We start from the raw sequence: 22,429 nt of genomic DNA, 5'->3' as shown, positions 1-22,429 counted from the left end.
TTTAAGATTTCATGGTTGAGGGGAGATAACTCAAATTAAATAAAAAAAAAATTTAAGCTTTATTTGGGAAAAAACATGTTAATCAAGCAAAGTAACGCCTGCAATAAAGTTCAATAATAAAAAAGAAAAGATTAAGTATTTGAGAATAAACATTTATAAATGCTTTATCTGGTGCTCATCTAAAAACATAACATGACATATTTTAACAAGATATTCCATGTTAAAAAGTTATAGCAGGGATATTTGTGTCCTTAGGCACATTCATCTTTTATTTTATCATATGTAAAACAAATTTGGGAGGAAAATGTAGTGTGAATGAGATGAAAGTAAAAAAAGTACTATTGACATTCATTTAGAGACAATTATTTATTTAATGTTAGCAAAGGTACTTTTACATTTCTAAACTATTGTATAGAACACTTCATAATGGTTTTTTTTCTACTGTATTAGGTATATTTATCCAATATATAGAAAAGTACCTACATTTTCACAGTACAAATGTACTACAAATTGGAAAAGTGAAAGATAATAAAACCCTTGATATTTCCCTGACCGTTTAAAAAGTAGTAAAGTGTACACTATTTTGTGAATTGCTATTTTTTTTCCATGTCCTGGGATATATGGAAATGAATGTTTTCACACCATGCATGCAGTCTTTAATTCCCTTATTAGAATAATTTGGATGAAACAATTGAAACATGTGAACAAATGATCGTTTCCTTCCCATTTTGTTACGATCCCGGTATCAAATTATCGGTGGAAATGTCAGACTCATAGATGAAAATGATGATAGATAACCATTTATTTAAATTAAGGTCACATGATAAGGGCGAAAAATTGTCCTCGCCATTAAAAGGTTTCGTCAGACCATTAATCACCTCGGCAATCAAGCTTGTTTCTCCCACGTTAGGACTAAAGTTTAGAATGAATGGTCATTGTATTTGGAGAGATATAGGATATATAGTAATCTTTTAATCAATTCACCATCCTAAGCTACTGTAATTTAAAACGACTTTTTTAATCAAATGTTTTTGGGTACATTTATTTAATGGCAAAATGAAATATTTGTTACATTGATTTTCACATATTCCTTTCCTGAAAAAGGTGTTCAATTTCTTAATTGTTTTAAAAAAAACCAAACTAAAACATAAAAATACTAATTGATTTGTCTCTGAGTGCCAAAATAGACAAATAAAAAACATATTTTCACTTGTACAAGAATTTTTTTCACTCAACATTCCAACCTCAGGGTCTGGGAAATCAGGCAGATATTTGATTTCTTTCACAGTTCTCAGAAATAGTTTTCCTGATGAGATGTCCTTAAGGAAAATCTGGAGGTCCACCCCTGTTGTGCCTTTGCCAAATTTTGGTGGTCAGGACCACAATATTAAAAAAGAAGATGTGGTATGATTGCCAATGAGACCAAAATGACACAGAAATTAAAAACTATAGGTTAAGGTATGGCCTTCAACAATGAGCAGCGCCCATATCACATAGTCAGCTATAAAAGGCCCCGAAATGACAATATATTAATGTAAAAAACCCAATTCAAACGAGAAAACTAACAGCCTTATTTATGTAAAAATTCTTTATACAGACTACCATTGAATATATATATAACTGGAGAATAAATGTCAAAATTAAGATCCTAAATGTGTGAGTTGTATTAAAAATTGTGTCATATCTGTATTTTGTCATACTTTAGATGGTATTTCAATTCTGCACCAAAACCACCCCCGTTAAAGTATGCAGAGAACTCACAAGAAAGTTTCGGTTTATAATATCTCTCTTTTTAACTCTCATTGCAATTTAAAAGTGATTTCATATGATTTAAACCTATACACACTTTGAATTATCATAATTGAAAATATTTTATTTGAATAAGGAATCGTAAAGGATGAATTATGTCTGAGAATAAAAGTTAATGGTTAAATTGATGTTAAAAATCTTTAAAGGATTTTAAACATTAAGTTATCAGCTGCCGATTTTTAATGCTGTTTTTTATGCCGTTAACGAAATCACAATTGAAAGTCCTATTGCAGTACAGATTTGATGGTTTAGTGCGTTAATTCTGTCATATTAAGTCATATATTATTATTCCTAGTATTGATTGGTAGTTTATTGTTAGTCCCAGTGTAGTAGTAGCACTGCTAGGAGTTTGTCCTTTTTGCACTCAACACTGTTAATAATTTTTGTTTCAATGTAAGCATCTTACAGACCTACATGGTTAATTGATCAATTGTTTTTTGCTCAATTAACGTCCAGTGGCAATTATTTCATGCTTTTTCAAAATAAAAAAACTTAATTTACAAAAATTTCAAGGGTTATACAATTGCCATCTAAGGTCATTAGTATACCAGCATTTATATGAAGGGCCAGAATTTTGGACAGCCATTTGAAAACAATTGAATGCTAGTTAGGGACAGAAATTTTGCCTTGGAATTAATCTTTAAGTGACGCATTGACCCCACCAAAGAGTCAGTGCACTAAGTATGGAAATGTAATGCGGCAGTTGAAAATGTGTAAAATTCATTCTTTTATGTGATTTACAAGAAAATGTTTCATTTCTTGCAACAGACACAGAATAATAAGTTCAGATAATGATAATAGTGTACCAATTCAATACAAAATTAAGAATAAAATAGGTTGAATCTATTTTTTTTAATATCAAACATATGTCTGAATCGTAAAACAGTATTACCATATATATTTTTTTAATTGTTTGTCCTGACCAATGAATGGTTTGATACCTGTCATTATAATTAGTTATATCTATTCTGGCTGTGAAGATAGAAGTAACATGACAGTCAAATAGATCACATGATACAAGAAGTAAAACCAGATGTCACATGACAGTATAGATCACATCTCTAATTATATCATCTATTGTTATTTATTTCCTGTAACAGATGTTTACTAATAGCGTGCATGACTGAGTATGTCAGTGTGTAAGAACTAATTCGACAATCAATATATGTATTGCATCTTTTTAATTTTACATATATTGGTTAATTTAAAGGAGTTCATTATTGTGTCCATAACTAGATCTGGTTATTTTCAGAAGTGGATCTGGGGGGTGGGGGGGTGGGGGGGGGGGGGGGGTCAGGGCAGGGACCTGGCCCCCCTTTCTTGGAAAAATTTGGTTGATTATATAGGGAATTGTCACTGAAGCCTGACCTGAGCGGGCCCTTCTTAGGCAGTCAGTAGGTTCCACTTATTAAAATTCTGGATCCGCCAGTGATTCTTACTTAGGTTGATAGCTGTCTGACATAAGAGAGTTCTGGAATAGTTGCTGGCATTTTTCTATGCACCAGCCTAGTTTTTATACCACCGCAAAATTTTGCAGCTTCATGCACTTATACAGTTCTTGAGTTATGTCCCTTTATAACATTGTATGCTAGCGGCATCATCTGTGTCCCTTTGAACAGATGAAAAAAAAATTGGGGGAGGGTGTTCAATTTTTCTCATTTCAGATTTCAGAAATAACCTGATTGCTCAAAAGCAAAAAAAACAATTTAAGTTCATTAGACCTTATTCATTCTGTGTCAACTATTTAATCACAATCCAAATTTAGAGCTGAATCCAGCTTGAATGTTGTGTCCACATTTTCCCCAAATGTTCAGAGTTGGACCTCTGCGGTCGTATAAAGCTGCACCCTGCGGAGCATCTGGTTACACTTGCAATTTAAGTCAAAATAAAGATTATGACCCTGACCAGTTGCTTTGACCTCAATTTGCTGGTTGTGAACTAAGAACCTCAAAAGAAAAGTCTCAATCTCTATCGCTTGTGGTTTACTGAAATACAGAAAGGGAAATAACTCTTTTTTTACTCTTGAATTAAAATACTGAAAGGGAAGTAACTCTTTAAACTTTTTAACTTTAATACAGAAGGGATTATAAATCAATTTTTTTTTATCTCTTTAATTGAAAAATATCAGGGGAAATAACTCTTTTTTAAACTATACTTTCAATACAGAAAGGGAAATTACTACTATTAAACTCTTGATTTAAATATAGAAGAGAAATAACTCTTTTTAGACTATTTAATTAAAATATGGAAAGGGAAATAACTCTTTTAAAACTCTTGACTTATATACAGAAAGAAAATAACTCTTTTATAACTCTTGAATCAAAATAAAGAAAAGGAAATAATTCTTTTCAAACTCTTGACTTATATACAGAAAGGGAAATAACTCTTTTTAGACTATTTAATTAAAATACGGAAAGGGAAATAACTCTTTTCAAACTCTTGACTTATATACAGAAAGGGAAATAACTCTTTTTAGACTCTATTTAATTAAAATACGGAAAGGGAAATAACTCTTTTCAAACTCTTGACTTATATACAGAAAGGGAAATAACTCTTTTTAGACTCTATTTAATTAAAATACGGAAAGGGAAATAACTCTTTTAAAACTTTTGACTTATATACAGAAGGGAATTAACTCTTTTTAAAACTTGACTAAAATACAGAAAGGGAAATAACTGTAAAAAGGAAGTTACTAGATTGCTTGTATTCAACAACCTGCGGATGTAAAGTTAACAATTTGAACCTCAAATATTAAACATTATCTTCTACAGTTGCAAAGACATAATGATAACAGAATTAATGTACAGAGTGTTCAGGGAGATGAATTTAGTAAAGCAAAGTGTTCCGGTTAGCAGTGTCAGTTTGAAAAGTCATTTGACTGTTCCATGTCATATGGGGAAAACCCTTCTTGACATCTTGCACTTATAAAAAAAAAAGTAGGAGGAGATTTAAACAAAGAAGTTTAGTTAATATCACTATAAAAGGTTTAAAGGAATGGTAAAAAAATCAAATACTTTTATTGACAAAGTAGTTCAAATCAAGTATACTCAGTTATCTCTTAAATTGCTGTTATATGTTTAACCTAATAATTTATAGCCATGATGTACCTGCAGTTTGCCTTTAATGGCCAAAAAAATGGTTTACAAGGTAATTTTTTTAAGACGGTCAAAATCTGCAGTCAAAACATGAAAACTTGGATACACTTAATTATTTTTATTTTTTCAAAACCTTAACCTTTTCAAATTTAAAAAAATGTTCTTTATTAAAATAATGATATTCTAAGAAAAAATTTGTGTGTTGTAGCTTTGATTGAAAAGTTCATAAAAAACACTTCAAATAGTTCATGATTTTTTCATAAAACATATATGAGCCAGTGATATTGTGTGTTGTTAGATTGCTATCTTGAAAGAGAATAACAAGCAGTGGCGTGTCCAGGGGGTAGGGGTTTCAGGGTTGGAACTTGGACCCCCCTTTTTTTGACAATCAGTGCATGCATTTGAATAGGGACAAATGGTGGAAACAACCCATGCACCCTTTATCCTGGATTAGAACCCCCTCCCCCTTTTTTTGTCAATCAGTGCATGCATTTGAATAGGGACAAATGGTGGAACCAACCCACCCTTTATCCTGGATTAGGACCCCCTCCCCCTTTTTAAAATAGCTGGATCCGCTCCTGGCAAGGAAGCCATTAGTTGTGAAAGTATTAGGTAGTCAGTCATTGTACTAAATGTTGTTGACTTTTAACATAAGTATATAATATGTGACAGTTACCATTAAAGCTGGCGTCAGTTGTAAATAACTAAGTACTAACATGTAATTGTAACTACTGTTATAACAGATATACCGTCTGTCATGTACTAATGTTTGGCTTATTAATTATGTCATGTGAACTTGTTTTTTGGTCAGACAAGGTCAGAAAGACCAAAGATTTCAGTGCAATCCCATAAATGTCATTTTATTAATGCACTCGGCTTTAAACATAACATATTTCACCCACACAGAGAGTCTAGGGATCAGGTCAAAAATTCTTCTGAAATATAGGTATTAATATGCTCAAGTTGTAAACGACATTTAAATAAGGTTATGAAAAATGTAATTGTACTTACGATTGATAAATAGAGAAGAGATAGAAATATGTTAGAAATGTGAAATCTTGTAAGATTTTATGTAACTTTACTTGTATACAATGTTGGACTAGCAATTCATATCATGCATTCAAAATCTAACCTATGAAATAATGCCTTTCTAAGAGGGTTGTAATGGGGGTACCTTCATGATGAATAATGGTAAAATTCTTGTCAAATGACATTGACGGTAATTTTTGGTGCATGACGATAAAATGTACACTTTCTTATAGAGGATAAGAAATCCAACTGAATTTGACGAATCATGTTTAAATTTTTCTAAAAATGGCGCTAATGATAATTATTTTAGACCTCTAACGATTCACCTTAAAATTTTAACAAATTTGATGCTAACAGTAGTTGAAAATGACCATTTGAAGCCTGACGGAAAAGGGCATTACTTAATCCTCTTCTAAGCTGGGTAGAAGGATATTTGTTTGGGACATCAGGATTGGACCTTTACTTTTGACAGAATTTGGAATTTAATTTTTTTTATATCTGGAAAAGGAAGCTTTATTATTTTGGAATTCAGGATGACACACTTGGTACAACCTCCCTTTCAAGAATCAAGAAATGGTGCAAAGGTCATGCACATTTTTAAATGTCATCTGCTCAAAATGATGTGCAGGTTACCATGCAAATTCAAGTAGTCTTGTATATTTAGCATGGTATAATTTTTGATAAAGTTACAGAACTGAATTATTTACTTTTTTTTTTTCAAACTCCCACATATTCTTTTTCATTTTTACAAACAAAAGGTAGTCATGATAGAGAACAGATGATAAAAATCAGTACATGAAAAAAACCGTTAACTTTGACTTTTATAACTTGCCACATAAAAGACCTATGTGAACTAACACCGACAATGTACTTTTTTTATCAGAGATCTTTCCACCCCCCAAAAAACTGACAAGTACATGAATTACATACATTGTAAAGTTGTATTTCTGCTTGTACTAAAGATGTGTTAAGATAAGGAATCCTATAAAACAGAGGGGGTAACAGTAATTTCTGTCACATGAACAGACAGGGAACAAGACTACAGAATGTCAGACCTTTGTGATAGCAAACAGTTAACTGGTCATATATATATGTGTAGAACATGTATTTTGGAATAAAAATTATTTATGATTTGTTAGTACATTTTATGTACACAAGTACATTGTTATAACAAAAGCTAGCAACAAAATTATTTCTGGAAGCCTATAGTGTTGAGAATTTGCCTTTTTGTAAGAATGAAAAAAAATGCATATTTAATTATGACATGTTTTTTGTTGGTTCGAATCTTTTTTTTAAATAGTTTTTTACTCTTTTAAAGGGATAGTAGCTACGATTTTGACAAAATTATGAACAAGTTTTAAAGCTGCTAAAATCAAAGATATGTACTAAATATAAGCAATAAGATCGCTAAAATGTTTTCATAAACTACAGAAGTGTTAATAATTGATAATTCATATCGTGTAGTGTGCCTATCCATCTCATTAATTATGCATCGGGTTTACTGCCCGAACTTTGCCGACATAGCGAGTGAGCTAACCAAGATATATATAGATACGAACACGTGCTTTTTGTTTTCTTACATATTTGATAATTACTCTTTATTAAAAATACATATTTGACGCCATTTATCAAATTATGTAAATAAAAAATATAACAAATACCGTCATATTATTCCAACCCAAGATTCTCCAACAATGGCGATATTATACACTTGTTATTACATTTGTATGACCAAACCATGCCGATAATGTATACACGTGTTTGTGTGTTAAATCGGGGCCTCCATGAAGGATACACTTGAAGAATAATACTTAAGTTTGGGAAGTTGATTTCTAATTTCTTCTAAGGTGAGAGATTACTGCCCTTAAATTTATAAACATATTTTTGACAATTATGAACACGTTGAGATTTTTTTTCATGTGATCTGGAAAATTTAAGAAATGTAAACATTACGCAAACCGTCGGCTACTTTTGTTTGACTTTGCCTGCTTCGCAGGTGTTTCGAGTGATTTTAATGACTGATCTCATCGACGTTTTTTTATTTTTAATTTACAATAACTTGTCTGCACCTCTTTTTTGTTTCTTTTCTCGCTGAAACTGTTAATTCGCATACTATTTGGCTAAGTATTCAGTAAAGTGCTGTTTCAATGGGTGTCCCAGAAAAATGCATTTTTTTCATATTTTAAATTATTTTGAGTTTCAATGCAGGTAGCTAATCAATTCACTGCATGATGAAGAGATAATATAAACAGTCTCATATGAAAAGTTTATTGTTGAATAAAGTATTTTATAAATGAAGTGTTGAATTCCCTATTTTTTGCATGCTTATTTTGTGACATGGTCGAATGACCCAATATCAAAATTGTTTTATTAACCTTTTTGTATGAATGGCAACTAGGTAAAAAGGATTTTCAGGTAAAACAATAGGGTTGGCAAGGTTAAGGACACTAAAACATGAAAAATCATCGAAAAATAAGGATTAAAAACAATTTTAAATGGTCATGTTGTTGGACTAACATTTTCTGTCTTCTTCCTATGTGAAAATGAAATATAAATTATGTAACAATAGAGGGCAATTAAATGCACAAAATATCTTGAGGCCTGAGCTTATTAACTAAAATGTGATAATTCATCATGAAGTTACAGCAGAAAGTTTTATTTTTTTCAGGAATTGTCATTAAAGTTTACTCTTGAAAAATCTGTCCAACCGTTACGGGCGAACATTTCAATTTTCATTTGCAAGTTGCCAACTCAGTTTAAGTTTTTTTTAATGTTTATGACAACAAATTTTACTACAATCGCGATGTGCATACGGTATTGCTGTCAACTGTTCCTTTTTACTTGAGGTCAACGACATTGAAGGGGTGAACACTCTTTCTGTCCAACCAAGAGATGGAAGTTACATCCAACATTTGTCCAAAAAAATGTTACGTCCAACATCCAAGATATTCTCTAAAATGGCTACCACAAGTCACAGAATCAATTTCGCTTCTACTTTGACAATTACTTAACCTTAAATACTACCATATAAATGAAAAATAAAGAGGTTTTAAACTGTTGACAGTCTAAATTTAACATAATTTTGAAAATTAGGACGTAACAAGAGTCCATTAATTTTCTGTTGGACGAACCGTAGGACAAAATCTTCTAATGTCGGACGTAACAGCTTTTTAAAAGTAAAAAGAACCTTGTTAACAACTAACAAGTCCACATAAACTAAAAAATAGTTCTCAGACCCTTCCTAGTCTCTTCTTAAGAGGTGCCCATTTTTAAACTCCCATTAGGATCAGTAAATTAATGAATTCTGTCCTATGTTTGTCCGACAGGGAATATAATCTGTCCTATGTTTGTCCTACAGTTTTTTATGGTTTTGTTTTATCCATTTATTTAATAATGAACCATTTTACCTCTTGCTGAGGAACACCAGCTGTAGATATTAGTATAAACAGCATAGTTTTGATTTTGTTTTTGACTTTCAATGATGCAAATGGAACAAATTCTCATCCAAAAATGTCCCCGTTTGTCCGACATATTTTAAGATTTTTCCAACTTATAAGTTAGTTTTTGAAAAATTTAACAAAATGATATACTTTAATTGAAGATCTTATGAACTGTCAGAGAAAAATTGATATATTTATTAACTAGGCCTTCATATAAAAGGAAAATATTCAATTTTTCAATGTCCTGTTACGTCCAACATAACCTCTGTCCAACATGCTATTTAGGTCTAATTTTATGTTTTCTGACTAAATAACTATCTTTTTACATGTAAAACCCTAAACTAGAATCATTCTCCTTTCAGAAAATCATGTTATTAAGATTGAAACAGCTACTTTTAAAATCATACATGTTGTCACACACTAACAACACTATACTGAATACTTAGCCATTTCCGAGTTAACATTCCCCTGTTCAACCATTTTCCCTTCGAGGCACAATGTGCGATTGCGCATTGGGAACTGACGAGTAAAGGTCACATGAATAAGGGTTGGGCTTTACATCGAATTATTATCTATAGATAATAAATAAATGTAGGTGTTAAACGTTAAAAAACTTCTAAATGCTTAATGGAACGTAACCAGTAATTGTTTTAATCATAATTATTTTACTTTTTGTACAAAATCCGGCATATAGATTAAAAAAGTAATTTTAACGAAAATCGTAGCTACTATCCGTTTAATTATTTTCATTGACTCCAAACCATTGCCCATGACTTTCTCATTTTCATTGACTCCTAATCATTGTCATTGCCTTTTAATCATTGTCTATGACTTTCTCATTTCCAATGACTGACTTACTCATTTTCATTGATCCCTACTCATTTTTACTGACTCGCTCTCATTTCGTTGTCTCTGACTTCTACTCATTTACAATGGCATCTCTTTATATTGACTACTCATTTCCGAGAACTCCTCTAGATGATGATCATTTCCGAGAACTCCTCTAGATGATGATCATTTGCATTCACCATTGCCTCCTTACAAGTTGTGTGTTATCTTTCTTTTAGTCCTAGATTCTTTATTCTGGCAACACAGTCCATCCTGACAGTGGTGTTTTTGTCTACATTCTTCCCTCTGTTGAGAGATTCTAGACGTTCTTCTGTTCGTCATCCATCTTTCCTACATTCTTTCCCTCTTATGATAGATTTCTACAGATAATTTGGCAGTACATACTGAAGAATACTGTGATAAGTAATCAGGCTGATTTATTGACTTCTACATTTAATTGATCAAGTGCCAGTCTAAGATGCTTCAATTATCTTCTCTTGTCAAGGATTGACATAGAATTATCTCCCCTTAAAATAAATTGATTTATCTAATTTTGACATAATGGGAGGTTACCTTGCTTCATATAAAAAACATAGTTGTTAGAATAGATATTTGTAACTTGTATGCACTTGAGAACAAAGTTCTAGAATCTTATAATTTGACAAATGTACAATGTTTTATGCTTATTTATCTTGTCTAAAAAAGTTTTATTTATGCTTAAAAACAGGGTCATATATATTATTTTTTAATGGAGTTTATCTATATACTACAGTACTGAAGACTTAAGTAGATGTATTGTCAGTTAAATTTATTTACTAATACATAATACATGGTGGCCTTCCGCTGTTGTCTGCTCTATGGTCGGGTTGTTGTCGCTTTGACACATTCCCCATTTCCTTTCTCAATTTTAACTTTTGGAGAACATACATGTCTGTACAGTTTTGCTTTGAACTGAATACTCTTTCAACTTTGACTTTGGTGTGTTTTCAAGGTTCAATTTTTACATTGTTTGTAGCTACATTAGTAAGGAGTTGTGTCCCCTTTAAAAAAGAATAATTTTGCAAAATTAATTCAATTCCAAATATTAGTTAACTTGTTTTGCTCATTGTTAAGTATGTATGGTGACCTTTAGTTTTTAAACTTCCATGTCAATTGATCTCTTGTGAAGAGCTGTCTCATTGTCAATCAAATCATGTCTTCTTATTTTTAGCTTACCGGGGTTCGGGCCCCAATGTGAGCTAATAATTGCCATCACTTGGCGGCATCCATCGTCTGTTGTCGTAAACTATTTCAAAAATCTTCTCCTCAGAAACTACTGGGCCAATTACCTTCAAACTTTAACTAAATGTTCCTTAGGGTATCTTGTTTATAAATTGTATCCGAAGTTTTATCCATTGACAAACTTGGCAGCCATGACTAAAAATAGAACTTAGGATAAAATGCAGTTTTTGGCTTTTATCTCAAAAACTAAAGCTTTTAGAGCAAATCTGACATGGGGTTAAATTGTTCAATTGGTCAAGGTCTATCTGCTCTATAATTATCAGACGAATCGAACAACCCATTGTTGGGTTGCTGCCACCGAATTGGTAGTTTTAACAAAATTTTGCAGTTTTTTGTTATTATCTTAGCTTGAATATTATTATAGATAGATATAAACTGTAAATAACATTCAGGAAAGTAAGATCTACAAAAAAGTTAATATGACAAAAATTGTCAATTGACCCCTTGAAGAGTTATTGCCCTTTAAAGACAATTTTACACAATTTGTTCATCAAGTTTGCTAACATTAAAAAATCTTCTTCTTGAAATACAGGTGAGCGATTCTTGTTATATTGATGTGTACTGTGGTTTCATTATTATTCATTGGATACCAATTTTCGTGGGTTTTGTGGGTACAGGTGTACAACGAATTCAATGTTCAACGAATAAAATATTTTCAATAGGCTTTGTATACAGAGATTGACAAAACCACGAAATAAAATATCCACGAATATGTAAGTTTTCAGCATTGTTCAGCAATCAAGGAAAATTGATACCCACAAAAATAAATGAATTCAGTCAGTATATATTTATTTTCAATGGGCAAATTATGTTTCTCCTGTGATTTCTGCTGAGGTTAAAGATGAAGCACTATACACCTAAATAATAAGTATATTATCCAAGTCAGCATTGAAAAGGGAATGAATATATAAAAAAAAATTAATCTAGAAATCTGTGTTTTGAGGAAGCCTTCATTAAAAAATCTAGCCCCTCAAAAAAAAAATAGATCTGATTTTTATTTTAGAAAAAAAATATAAGTTCAGAAAAATGAACTTGATGTACAATTTTGTATTGAGAACTCAACACATTATTATGTAACTTACAGATAATGTGTAATATACATTAAGAAATGTCAATAATAGCTCACCATAACTGATGTGTCACAATGATACCTACATGTATGTAACATGTGTAATCATAAAACACAGGTCACAGCTGAGATTCAATTCCATTAAGATTAAGATAGATATAAGAAGATATGGTATGTGTGCCAATGAACTCTCCATTTAAACAATTTTTTTCTATGCGGCATGACATTTGGTAACTATACTGTGGAATTATTATCATTCGTTGGATACCAATTTTTCGTGGGTTTTGAGGGTACTGGTGAACCACGAATTCAAATGTTCAATGAATTACATATTTTCAATAGGCTTTATATACAGAGATTGGCAAAACCACAACATCAAATATCCATGAATATGCAAGTTTTCAGCTATCAACAAAAATTTATACCCATGAAAATAAATGAATCCACACTATCAATGTAAAAGTAAAATGCTGACTGCCTACAAAAATAGAGCTATTGTTAACCCTTTCCTCCATAATGACGCCACCCCCTTTACTCCATAATGACGCCTTTTGACGCCTGTGTAGTGCCTCAGTTAAAACGTCTTGCCTAAGACAAATGAGGATCAGACTTAATAAAAGTTGTATCTAATATAAACAGGTTATATATTCATGAGAATATTTGACTGGAATTTCATTGATGAAATATTCATTTTAACAATGCATTTTAATACTTTAAACCTGATGATTTTTTTTTATTGAAAAATCCTATGCGAATCAAGTATGTTGAAAAATAATTTCCATGGGGTAAAGGGTTAAAGCATTTATATTGTACTCAGGAATTGTTATGGACAAAGAGTTGATGAACACTTTCTGTTATGTTATAATTCAAATTCACAATGATTCATGACCATTTGTGCCCATTTTATGTTCATTTTATGTACCATTTTAGGTATTGAAACACATGGAAACTTTTCATAGCCACTAAATTGATTTAAATTCCTGCTCAGCCTGTGTATGGACATCTATAGAATAAAAATTTAATAGATCTAAAGATGAAGATGTACATTCAGTCACATTGAATAATTTAGAAAAGTCTTAGAAAGAAAATACAGTATATGATTAGGTTCTTCAGACAGATTTTTAATTCGTCTTACATTCTTGGATATATTTCTGACACTTTCAGAACAATTCAGACACTTTCAGAAGTTCTTAATTTGTCTGAATAAAATTCTTAATGATTCAGAAATATTCAGCAAAAATTCAGAATTGTCAGCATCAATTCAGAATAGAAATATAAGGATTCAGACACATTCAGACAATATTCAGACTTTTTTTTTCATGAGGGTAATGTTTAATGTTTTTTTTCTTTATTTTTAGGAAAAACAGTCTTCCTAAATCAATCCTGTCAACATTCAGGTTAGTGGCATAAGGGAGGTAACTCAAATATTATTTTTCTAATTTCTGATTGAAACTATTTTGTTCATAAATTTGTATGTATAAAAAGTAGATTGCATGGCATATGGGTTTATAATAATCAACAGGCAACACATTAAATTAAAAAACAAAACAAAACAAACAGAAACACTATCTCCTGTAAAAAATGAATAAAAAATAGGAAAACCTTTAAAATGAAAAGAAAGTTTGCCATGGATCATGCCAAATGATGAAATTGTAATGAATTTTAACCACATCTGTACCGCTTATAAAAATATAAGAACAATGTTTATTTTCCATTTGGATGGGCTTACAAGAAGCATTGTACACTATCAGACAATATTATAGAAAAGAAACCCTAAGTACAGATCGAACAAACGCTTCACCTCAACAAATAAAACATTCACTCTTCAACAACAACCAATTATCTATGAGATATTATATAAAGCTATGAATTATAAGCCTTGTCATTAAATGCATGAAATATTTATCACTAAACCATGCAACAAATGGTACAATAATTTTGGATTTCCCAGAATCTAGAAAAGTTTGAATAATCTATAAAAACCATATACGGTACTGTCAATTTAGAGACTTATTTTTATTAATGTGAATAATGCTATGGGATGATTGTTACAATATATTGTAGTAAGAATTCACATTCTGATATCAGATGCATTATTCTCTATAAAGATTTTCATGAGGTTTCAATAATTAACCTTACATTTTTGTCCTTAGGTTAACAATAACAACAAATACTCTCAATAATTACAGTATAGGTGACAATGATAATTACCAGTAACAGTTGCTGGTTTAAAGATTATAATAACTTTACTATTTTTTACATCAGTAAGCTTATAGGAAAAGATGAGCTACCATCCACAGCATTATCAGAAGAAACAGAAAAACAGGAACCAGTTCCAGTTAGACAAAATGGTTTCCAGCAACAAATAAAACAGAACAAATCAATACAGACTGTGGTCAGATGGTTGAAAGATCAAAGAAAACATAGATTATGTCAACACAAAAATAGCTGTATTTATTACACACTAAAGGTTAGTTTATTTTGGTTTATAGATATAAGAAGATGTGGTATGAGTGCCAATGAGACAACTCTTCATCCAAGTCACAATTTATAAAAGTAAATCATTATAGGTCGAAGTACGGTCTTTAACATGGAGCCTTGGCTAACACCGAACAGCAAGCTATAAAGGGCCACAAAAATGGGAAAACCAACAGTCTAATCTATTTAAAAAAGGAGAAACAAGAAACAGTTATGAACCACATTAGCCACAGATAGCTTCTGTTTGACCTGTTTGAATTATTTTCACTGTATTCCAGTCACTATATATAGTTGTAACAATACATCATTATACTGCTGCTCCAATGGAGTAGGGTATTTTGTATATCTTTGTCTGTCATATTTTCAATGATAGTGGAATATGCAGAACATAAGAAATTTTCTCCACATTCCTCTCAACTAAAAAGTCAGAGCGTCATTATATGTGGTACTAACCTTCATACTCATTGATAAGTTATACTATGTGACAAATTTTACTGGAGGAGTTTTTTCCCCTAAGGATTACCATCAGCCCAGTAGTCAGGACTTCTGTGTTGACATGAATTATCATTGGTATGGCTATAATTATAAATTAACTGTTTACAAAACTGTGGATGTTCACTTTATAATGGTTGTAAGAACACTGTCATAATTTGTAATAAACAGAGTAAACATAAATATTCAAACAAAATCTACAAATAATTAATAATTACAAAATATTACCAATACACTGATTTAAAAATGCATTTTATATTTTCAGGGTTTACTACGAAATTTTTGTATAGGTTATGGAATTCAGGGTGTTGTGAAAGTCCTGGGGTCGCTGACAAAAATCGTCAGGACACCTAGTGCCTTACTACAAGCTATTAAACATAAAGATAATTTTAACCTTGGTGCTTTTCTTGGTTGTTTTGTAGCAATATTTAGGGTAAGTTAGAAATTGTCAAAATTTTCAGAAATTTTTGCATGCACTTATTGTCATTGTTCAACAGAAGAGAGAAACAAATGTGGATTGAGATTTAGGGTTTAAAGGAAATGCTGCATAAAAGTGATACATTTTGTACTAATAAGCACATTTTAGAATCAAAGGATATTTTTTTCAACAATCGATCCTGTTGCAATTTTCACAATAACTAAAATATTGCAACATTTTTTTGAAATAATAGTACCGTACCTTTTTGGACATGGTATATATTAATATATTGTGTTTCCAAAACTATATCATGACAAGTTGTAAGTTCTGTTTATTTTAGACATATCCCACATAACTCTTTCATCATATAAATAAAGAAAAATGTTTAACAATATTGACATTCTGCTTATTTGGAAATGGAAAGAAAGGTTTAAATAAATTAAAAAAAAAACACCAAGTGCTTGCTTAAATATAAACATCATAACAATTGCAATTTCCATAATAGATTTACCAAACTCTGCTAAATGGTCATGGTACATTATAGTGCAGTTAAGGTGGTACCTAACACTACAGGGAGATAACTCTGTAAAATCAACAGAACGTTTTAATGACGTTGTGTTCATAAGGGAATATTAAGCTTCTCAATGATCAAAATAAGTGTTTGTCAAACTGCTATATAACCAGTGTAATTTTTCTGATTAAACCGTTGGTTCAAATTTTTTGAAATTTATATATTTTTGTCAAAGGGTCAAAGTAAATACTTTGTCAAAATTTTAAGAAAATTAAACGAGCCAAATTAATTTTAGTTAAAGTGTAAGGTACCACCTTAAACAGCACAAAAATAGTAAAAAATATAAAAAACTTAAGAATAAAAACAAAAATTTTAAACACCTACCTACTGCCTGTACAACTTAGACAGCAACACCTAGCAAGGAAGCTTACCAAATACAATCAAAGCACTGAGCGGACCACAACAGGCCTTTGATAGGCAGTCTATTAACATTAAACACACATTTCATCATTAACATTAAACACACATTTCATCATTAACATTAAACACACATTTCATCATTAACATTAAACACACATTTCATCATTAACATTAAACACACATTTCATCATTATCTTATAAATGGAAAATTAGAAATGATTGTGTAAAGGTTTCACCTATACAATGATTTTTAATTTATTTAAGTTTTCATTGTTTTTTCTGCACTCTTTTATTACTCCAGTTATAAGCTAACTTCATTCCTACTGGCTTTGGATCATCTTACTCTGTAAGCTATGAATCTTACATTTATACAGTTTTTACATGATGAAATATCTGTCTTTTTATCTAGGCTGTTAACTGTTTACTGCGATGGTTACGTGATAAAGATGATAGTTTACATGGTATGGTGGCAGGATTTCTAGCAGGGTGGTCAATGTTATGGTACAAAAGTCAAACTATAGCCTTATATGCAGCATTTAAATTAGCAGAGGTTGGTGTCAGTATATGAGTAACTTGGTAATGTAGTTGGGGCCTGGAAGACCTACACTTGCCCAAAATATGTACTTATTTCTTTTCTCATCTAATTAAATTGAATATGCAAATTTAAGAAGGCAAAATATATGTTTTCTGAAGAGAGTTTTAGTTTAAAAGAAAGAAATTATTCTGTATACAGAATACTTTACGTCAATACTTGATTGATGGGGGTGCCGCTGCGGTTCTGTTACCCACCCTATTCATATAATTTAGATTAGGAACATGTATACCTTTTCATATATTGCATAGGTAAAAATGTTACCTTTTCCCATATTGTTTTGTGTTTTAGATTCTGAAATCGTTAACTAAAATAAGTGAGTGGAAAAATAGGACTATTTTACCATATTTTGTAGAATGTATTTTTGTAAGTTTTCCAGCCTAGTTGTGTTCTATCTAGACACTTAGGCTTCCCCCAACAATAAAATTGACCCCCACAATAAAGCCAATAGTGTTGAAAGTGGCATTAATCAACAAGTATCAAACAGTCAAATTTTGCAAGTCCAAGACTGGACAAAAAATCCTTTTAATTGACAATGCATTACATCATATTTGAATAGGCATTAGTTAGACTCTACTAATCAATGAAAAATCTGGCCAAATTTTGACCTTATTGCACTTTGTCCTTTCTCTTGTATATTTAGAAAAGATAGAATGATTAATTATATCTCTTTAAAATGATATTTATTTTGTTTCAGATTTTATATTTTAAAGGAATATCAAAAGGATTAGTGCCGTATATAAAGTGTGCTGATATAATAATATATTCTTTATCTACAGCCCTAGTCTTTCATGCAGTAAGTCAAAATATATATAGATAATCTTGTTGTTTGATCATTATATATTCATGAAATTTTGTCAAATATATTTTGAAAGTGAAATACATATTTTGATTCAAAGTAATATAAATTTATTGTGCATTGGATTTTATAATTCATAATTTTAGACTTAGATATAAACTAATTATTGAAAATTCTGGAAATTCTGAACACAGGTCATATGAGTAAATTTTAAAATGTGTGTTTAAAATAATATCACATGTTTCACAGTAATGGAAATATGATATACAAATGTCTGAACAAGGATTTTAACTCGTATAACGTTACTTCAAAAAAAGTATATAACCGGTTTTGCTTTATTTTGTAGGCTGTTGTAGAACCTCACAATCTTAGGCCAGCTTACTGGAGATTCTTGTTAAATGTTACTGGTAACAAGTAAGTATCTAAGAGACCAATGTCCAGTAGAATCTTTTCAACGGGAGTTTAATTTCCATTGTTGAGTGGATTGATAAGTTATAAGAAATTAAAGCCACAATGAAATTTTAACCTTTAAAAAATATTACACATATTAGAAACAACAAAAATTAACTCCAATTACCGGTATATCAAATTAAGAGACAAGATTTTAACAATAGATTGTTTATTGATGTTTAATGCTGCTTTAAGCACGATTTGCTTTATTGTGGCTTTCAGTTTTGATTAAAGGGAAAGTTATTTTGTTAGGGAGAACCACCAAGCTTTGACATTGAAATTATCACTCCACCAAAACTTAATATTTTTACAGTATATTGCATATTAATTATATCATTGCATTACAAATTAATCCATTGTTGAACCTCAAATTTGCAGTGGTGCTGGGGTGCAGTTCAAAAATAGGTCAAGCCAACAAGAACAAACCCTTTGCATGATTGGAATGAAAATGTTATTTTTAAATTTTGCGACTTAAACATTTTATTTGCTTTAGATAAAACAAACATTGCATTTTAATACCTGTTTTAGTTTGTTGTCAAAAGCTTTTAGTTATACAATATATTGCATTTTTTTTCAGATTTGCTATGATGAACAGACAGATATTGGTCCCTCACTTACCAAATGCAGCAAATATACAACCAAACTATTGGCCTGACTACGACCTACTTCATACAAACCTCGTCAAACCACCTAATGCAACCAGTGTCATCAAATCTGTTATCAGCTGATAATCGTAAAGATTAGGAACAAATATTTAAATTAACTGTACATGTTTAAATTAACTGTCAAATGAGAAAAAATTCATATGAATGCGTATTGTAGTTGAAACTCTGTTGTAAAGGTAGGAGTTCAATATTGACATTTGTTAGCCTCAATTTATATTCAAATCAAACTTTCACTTTTAAAATTATAATTTTGATAAAATGGCTGAATTTAAATTTAGAATTTACTTTGGTGTAGTATTTGTATTTGAAATGTCAATATCATGCAAGAACCAATTTACCATAGCACCTATGCAAATATATTTTTGTGGTTTAGTCATGTCTCAGTTTTTCCTAGTCCCAAATATATGCTAAAATAAGAAATTCAAAATGCTCCATTTTTCTGCCTAAACAATATATATATATATGCAAAAGACATAAAAGTTCAGAATTTGCAAACAACTATACTAATTTTAAATAACATTTTAATGGGAAATACACAAGATATTGTAAAGATTTTACTTTTTGGCCTTATAAGGTGCTTTGCTTTTCTATAGAATAGGGTGAAGTTCTTTTGGAGTACTACTTAAATAGATCTTTATAGTGATAGCTTTAAATTTTGTTCTGTGTTAAACCTAAAGCTGTGTTCAAATTTTTCTGTAAGGCCAGTTACAAAATGTGGTCAGAATTTATAAATCCTTCAATGTGTAGGTTCTTTAAGAATAGCATAGTCTGGCAACATAATTTAAAGGGTTTTCTTACCTTATCAATCATTTCTGTAAAAATTGTTTGATATACATGTGATGTTCATGCATAGGACTATTTTATTTTCATGTGAAAACAATTTGTTTTGTGGATTTAGGAAAAAAAACGTTTTTTTGAAAAATCTTGATTTTGTAATTTTGACAGTTTTTACATTCAAGACTATTTTATCTTTGCACTGTTGTTTTTTTGTTTATTAAGTTGTTAAGTTGTATATAGATATCCCTTGAAATATGCAAATTCATCGATGATTAATGACTATTGTAGGAGGTAATAACATTTTGAGATATATGCTGTTTATAAGTGATCCAGAATTATAGCTAGATCATAAGTTGCAAAATTTAATCATTGGAAAGTATAGGTTCTTCCGCAGTAGAGGAGAACTTGTCTGTTCAGAAATTGGTTTCCTTTCTCTAACTTTAATCGGCTTCAACCAAATGTTGATGAAACTTGTAGACAATGCGTATCACCAAAAACACAGATCAAATTTGATTAAGTTTTGTGTCACTTTTACTATTATTGAGTTATGTCCCTTTGTAAAGTTATATGCATGTGTGGGCATAAACAGTGTCCAATGAACAGACATATTCTCTGTTTGTGTCTTAAGGTTGTTTTATACACATATGACAATCGGAATCTGTTAGAACTAAGTGGACATTAGATCAATGGTTTGGCATTATTTTTATTTTTGGTGCACTATATATAGGTAGCACTGGCATTACCAATCAACTTTTCAGTTTTTGAAATACATTCATGATTTAAAAGAAATGCCTTTTGTAGGCAATACATACATGTGTAAATGATTTTTGTATTAAATGCAAAGATATATAGTCAACATATATATGAAATATGCAAGAAAGTATCATTGAATATATTAAGGTGGTACCTAACACTTTAACTAAAATTAATTTGGCTCGTTTAATTTTCTTAAAATTTTGACAAAGTATTCACTTTGACCCTTTGACAAAAATATAAAAATTTCAAAAAATTTGAACCAACCGTTTAATCAGAAAAATTACACTGGTTATATAGCAGTTTAAAAACGCTTATTTTGATCATTGAGAAGCTTAATATTCCCTTATGAACACAATGTCATTAAAACGTTCTGCTGATTTTACAGAGTTATCTCCCTGTAGTGTTAGGTACCACCTTAAATTCAGCACAGTATTGACTTGTTTGTGTACCTGTATCTGTGATAAATATAAGGAGAACCAAATTATTTTATAATAAAAAAATTGAAATATTTGTTTACTTTTTCATCTCATCATAATCCTCATTTTACAGTGTTCTGTAGAAAACATTCATTTATACCTCATGCCCTGGCCTACTTCTTAAATTATAGTTTGATTCACTTTAAACTTTGTAGAATAGCTGATCATAATGTACAATTACAATACATTGTATCACTTTTTCTGCACCAAATGAGCATTTCAATAATTATGTCTCTTCAGTGAAATATTTGAAAATCCAAAACTTATTAGAACAAAGATTATACACAATCGGAATTGTCTCCCCTGTTTTGCTGATCTCTATAATGTTTCAAGATTCAACATTAATCATCTAACCATAAAATTAGTGAAAAGTCAATTGAACCTTCAGTCGGCAAGTAAAGGTCAAATGAATCCTGTTGGTCAACATGTACATCTACAATCATTACACACATCAAATATAGTTGACCTTAAAGTAACTAGGAAACACAGAAAAAACAACATTGACAAATGAACCATGAAAATGAGGTCAAAGTCAAAGAAAACCTACCAGTTTGACATGTACACCTTACAGTCATTCCATACACAAAATACAGTTGCCCTTTTGTTTATAGTATATGAGATATATGGACTTGACCACAAAAACTTTACCTAAGAGTATGTGAATATCATTATTTATTACATTGGTTGCAATGAATTACATTGATTTCCCAGTTAAATAAAAACCGATAATTTCACATGTGAAATAAACGTGGTTATTTCACTCTCTGACGTCATACAACAATAGGCGTTGTCAAGACGTCGATAACGGCGGTCCAAAACAAATTGTAAATGCGTTGAAAAAAAGATATAGTTCCTTACATGTTTTACATTAATTATACCCCATGCAACGAAGTTGCGGAGGGTATAATGTTTTTGACCCGTCCGTCCGTCCGTCAGTCCGTCAGTCCATCCGTCCGTCCGTCCGTCAGTCCGTCCGTCCGTCAGTCCGTCCGTCCGTCAGTCCTGTTACTTGTCATCGCAACTCCTCTCAAACCACACAACAGA

At 30.9% G+C, this 22,429-nt stretch overlaps 1 protein-coding gene across 3 annotated transcripts in view; it reads left to right on the top strand.

Moving 5' to 3' along the window:
- LOC139491815 (transmembrane protein 135-like) overlaps positions 1-21,419 on the top strand; it is a 100,956-nt gene extending 79,537 nt beyond the window's left edge. For 2 of the 3 annotated variants that reach the window (XM_071279685.1, XM_071279686.1), the window contains exons 7-13: positions 13,910-13,948; positions 14,817-15,021; positions 15,787-15,954; positions 17,280-17,420; positions 18,160-18,258; positions 18,608-18,675; positions 19,289-21,419. In XM_071279685.1, the coding sequence (XP_071135786.1) occupies positions 13,910-13,948; positions 14,817-15,021; positions 15,787-15,954; positions 17,280-17,420; positions 18,160-18,258; positions 18,608-18,675; positions 19,289-19,439 (871 nt within the window). In that variant the 3' untranslated portion in view covers positions 19,440-21,419. The remainder of the gene's footprint in view (positions 1-13,909; positions 13,949-14,816; positions 15,022-15,786; positions 15,955-17,279; positions 17,421-18,159; positions 18,259-18,607; positions 18,676-19,288) is intronic. The other variant, XR_011656648.1, reaches the window with a different exon arrangement.
- Positions 21,420-22,429: the final 1,010 nt, after the last annotated feature.

This window comes from Mytilus edulis, chromosome 10, assembly GCF_963676685.1.
Source record: "Mytilus edulis chromosome 10, xbMytEdul2.2, whole genome shotgun sequence".
Classification (NCBI taxonomy): domain Eukaryota; kingdom Metazoa; phylum Mollusca; class Bivalvia; order Mytilida; family Mytilidae; genus Mytilus; species Mytilus edulis.
This window is presented reverse-complemented; position numbering and strand designations above follow the sequence as displayed.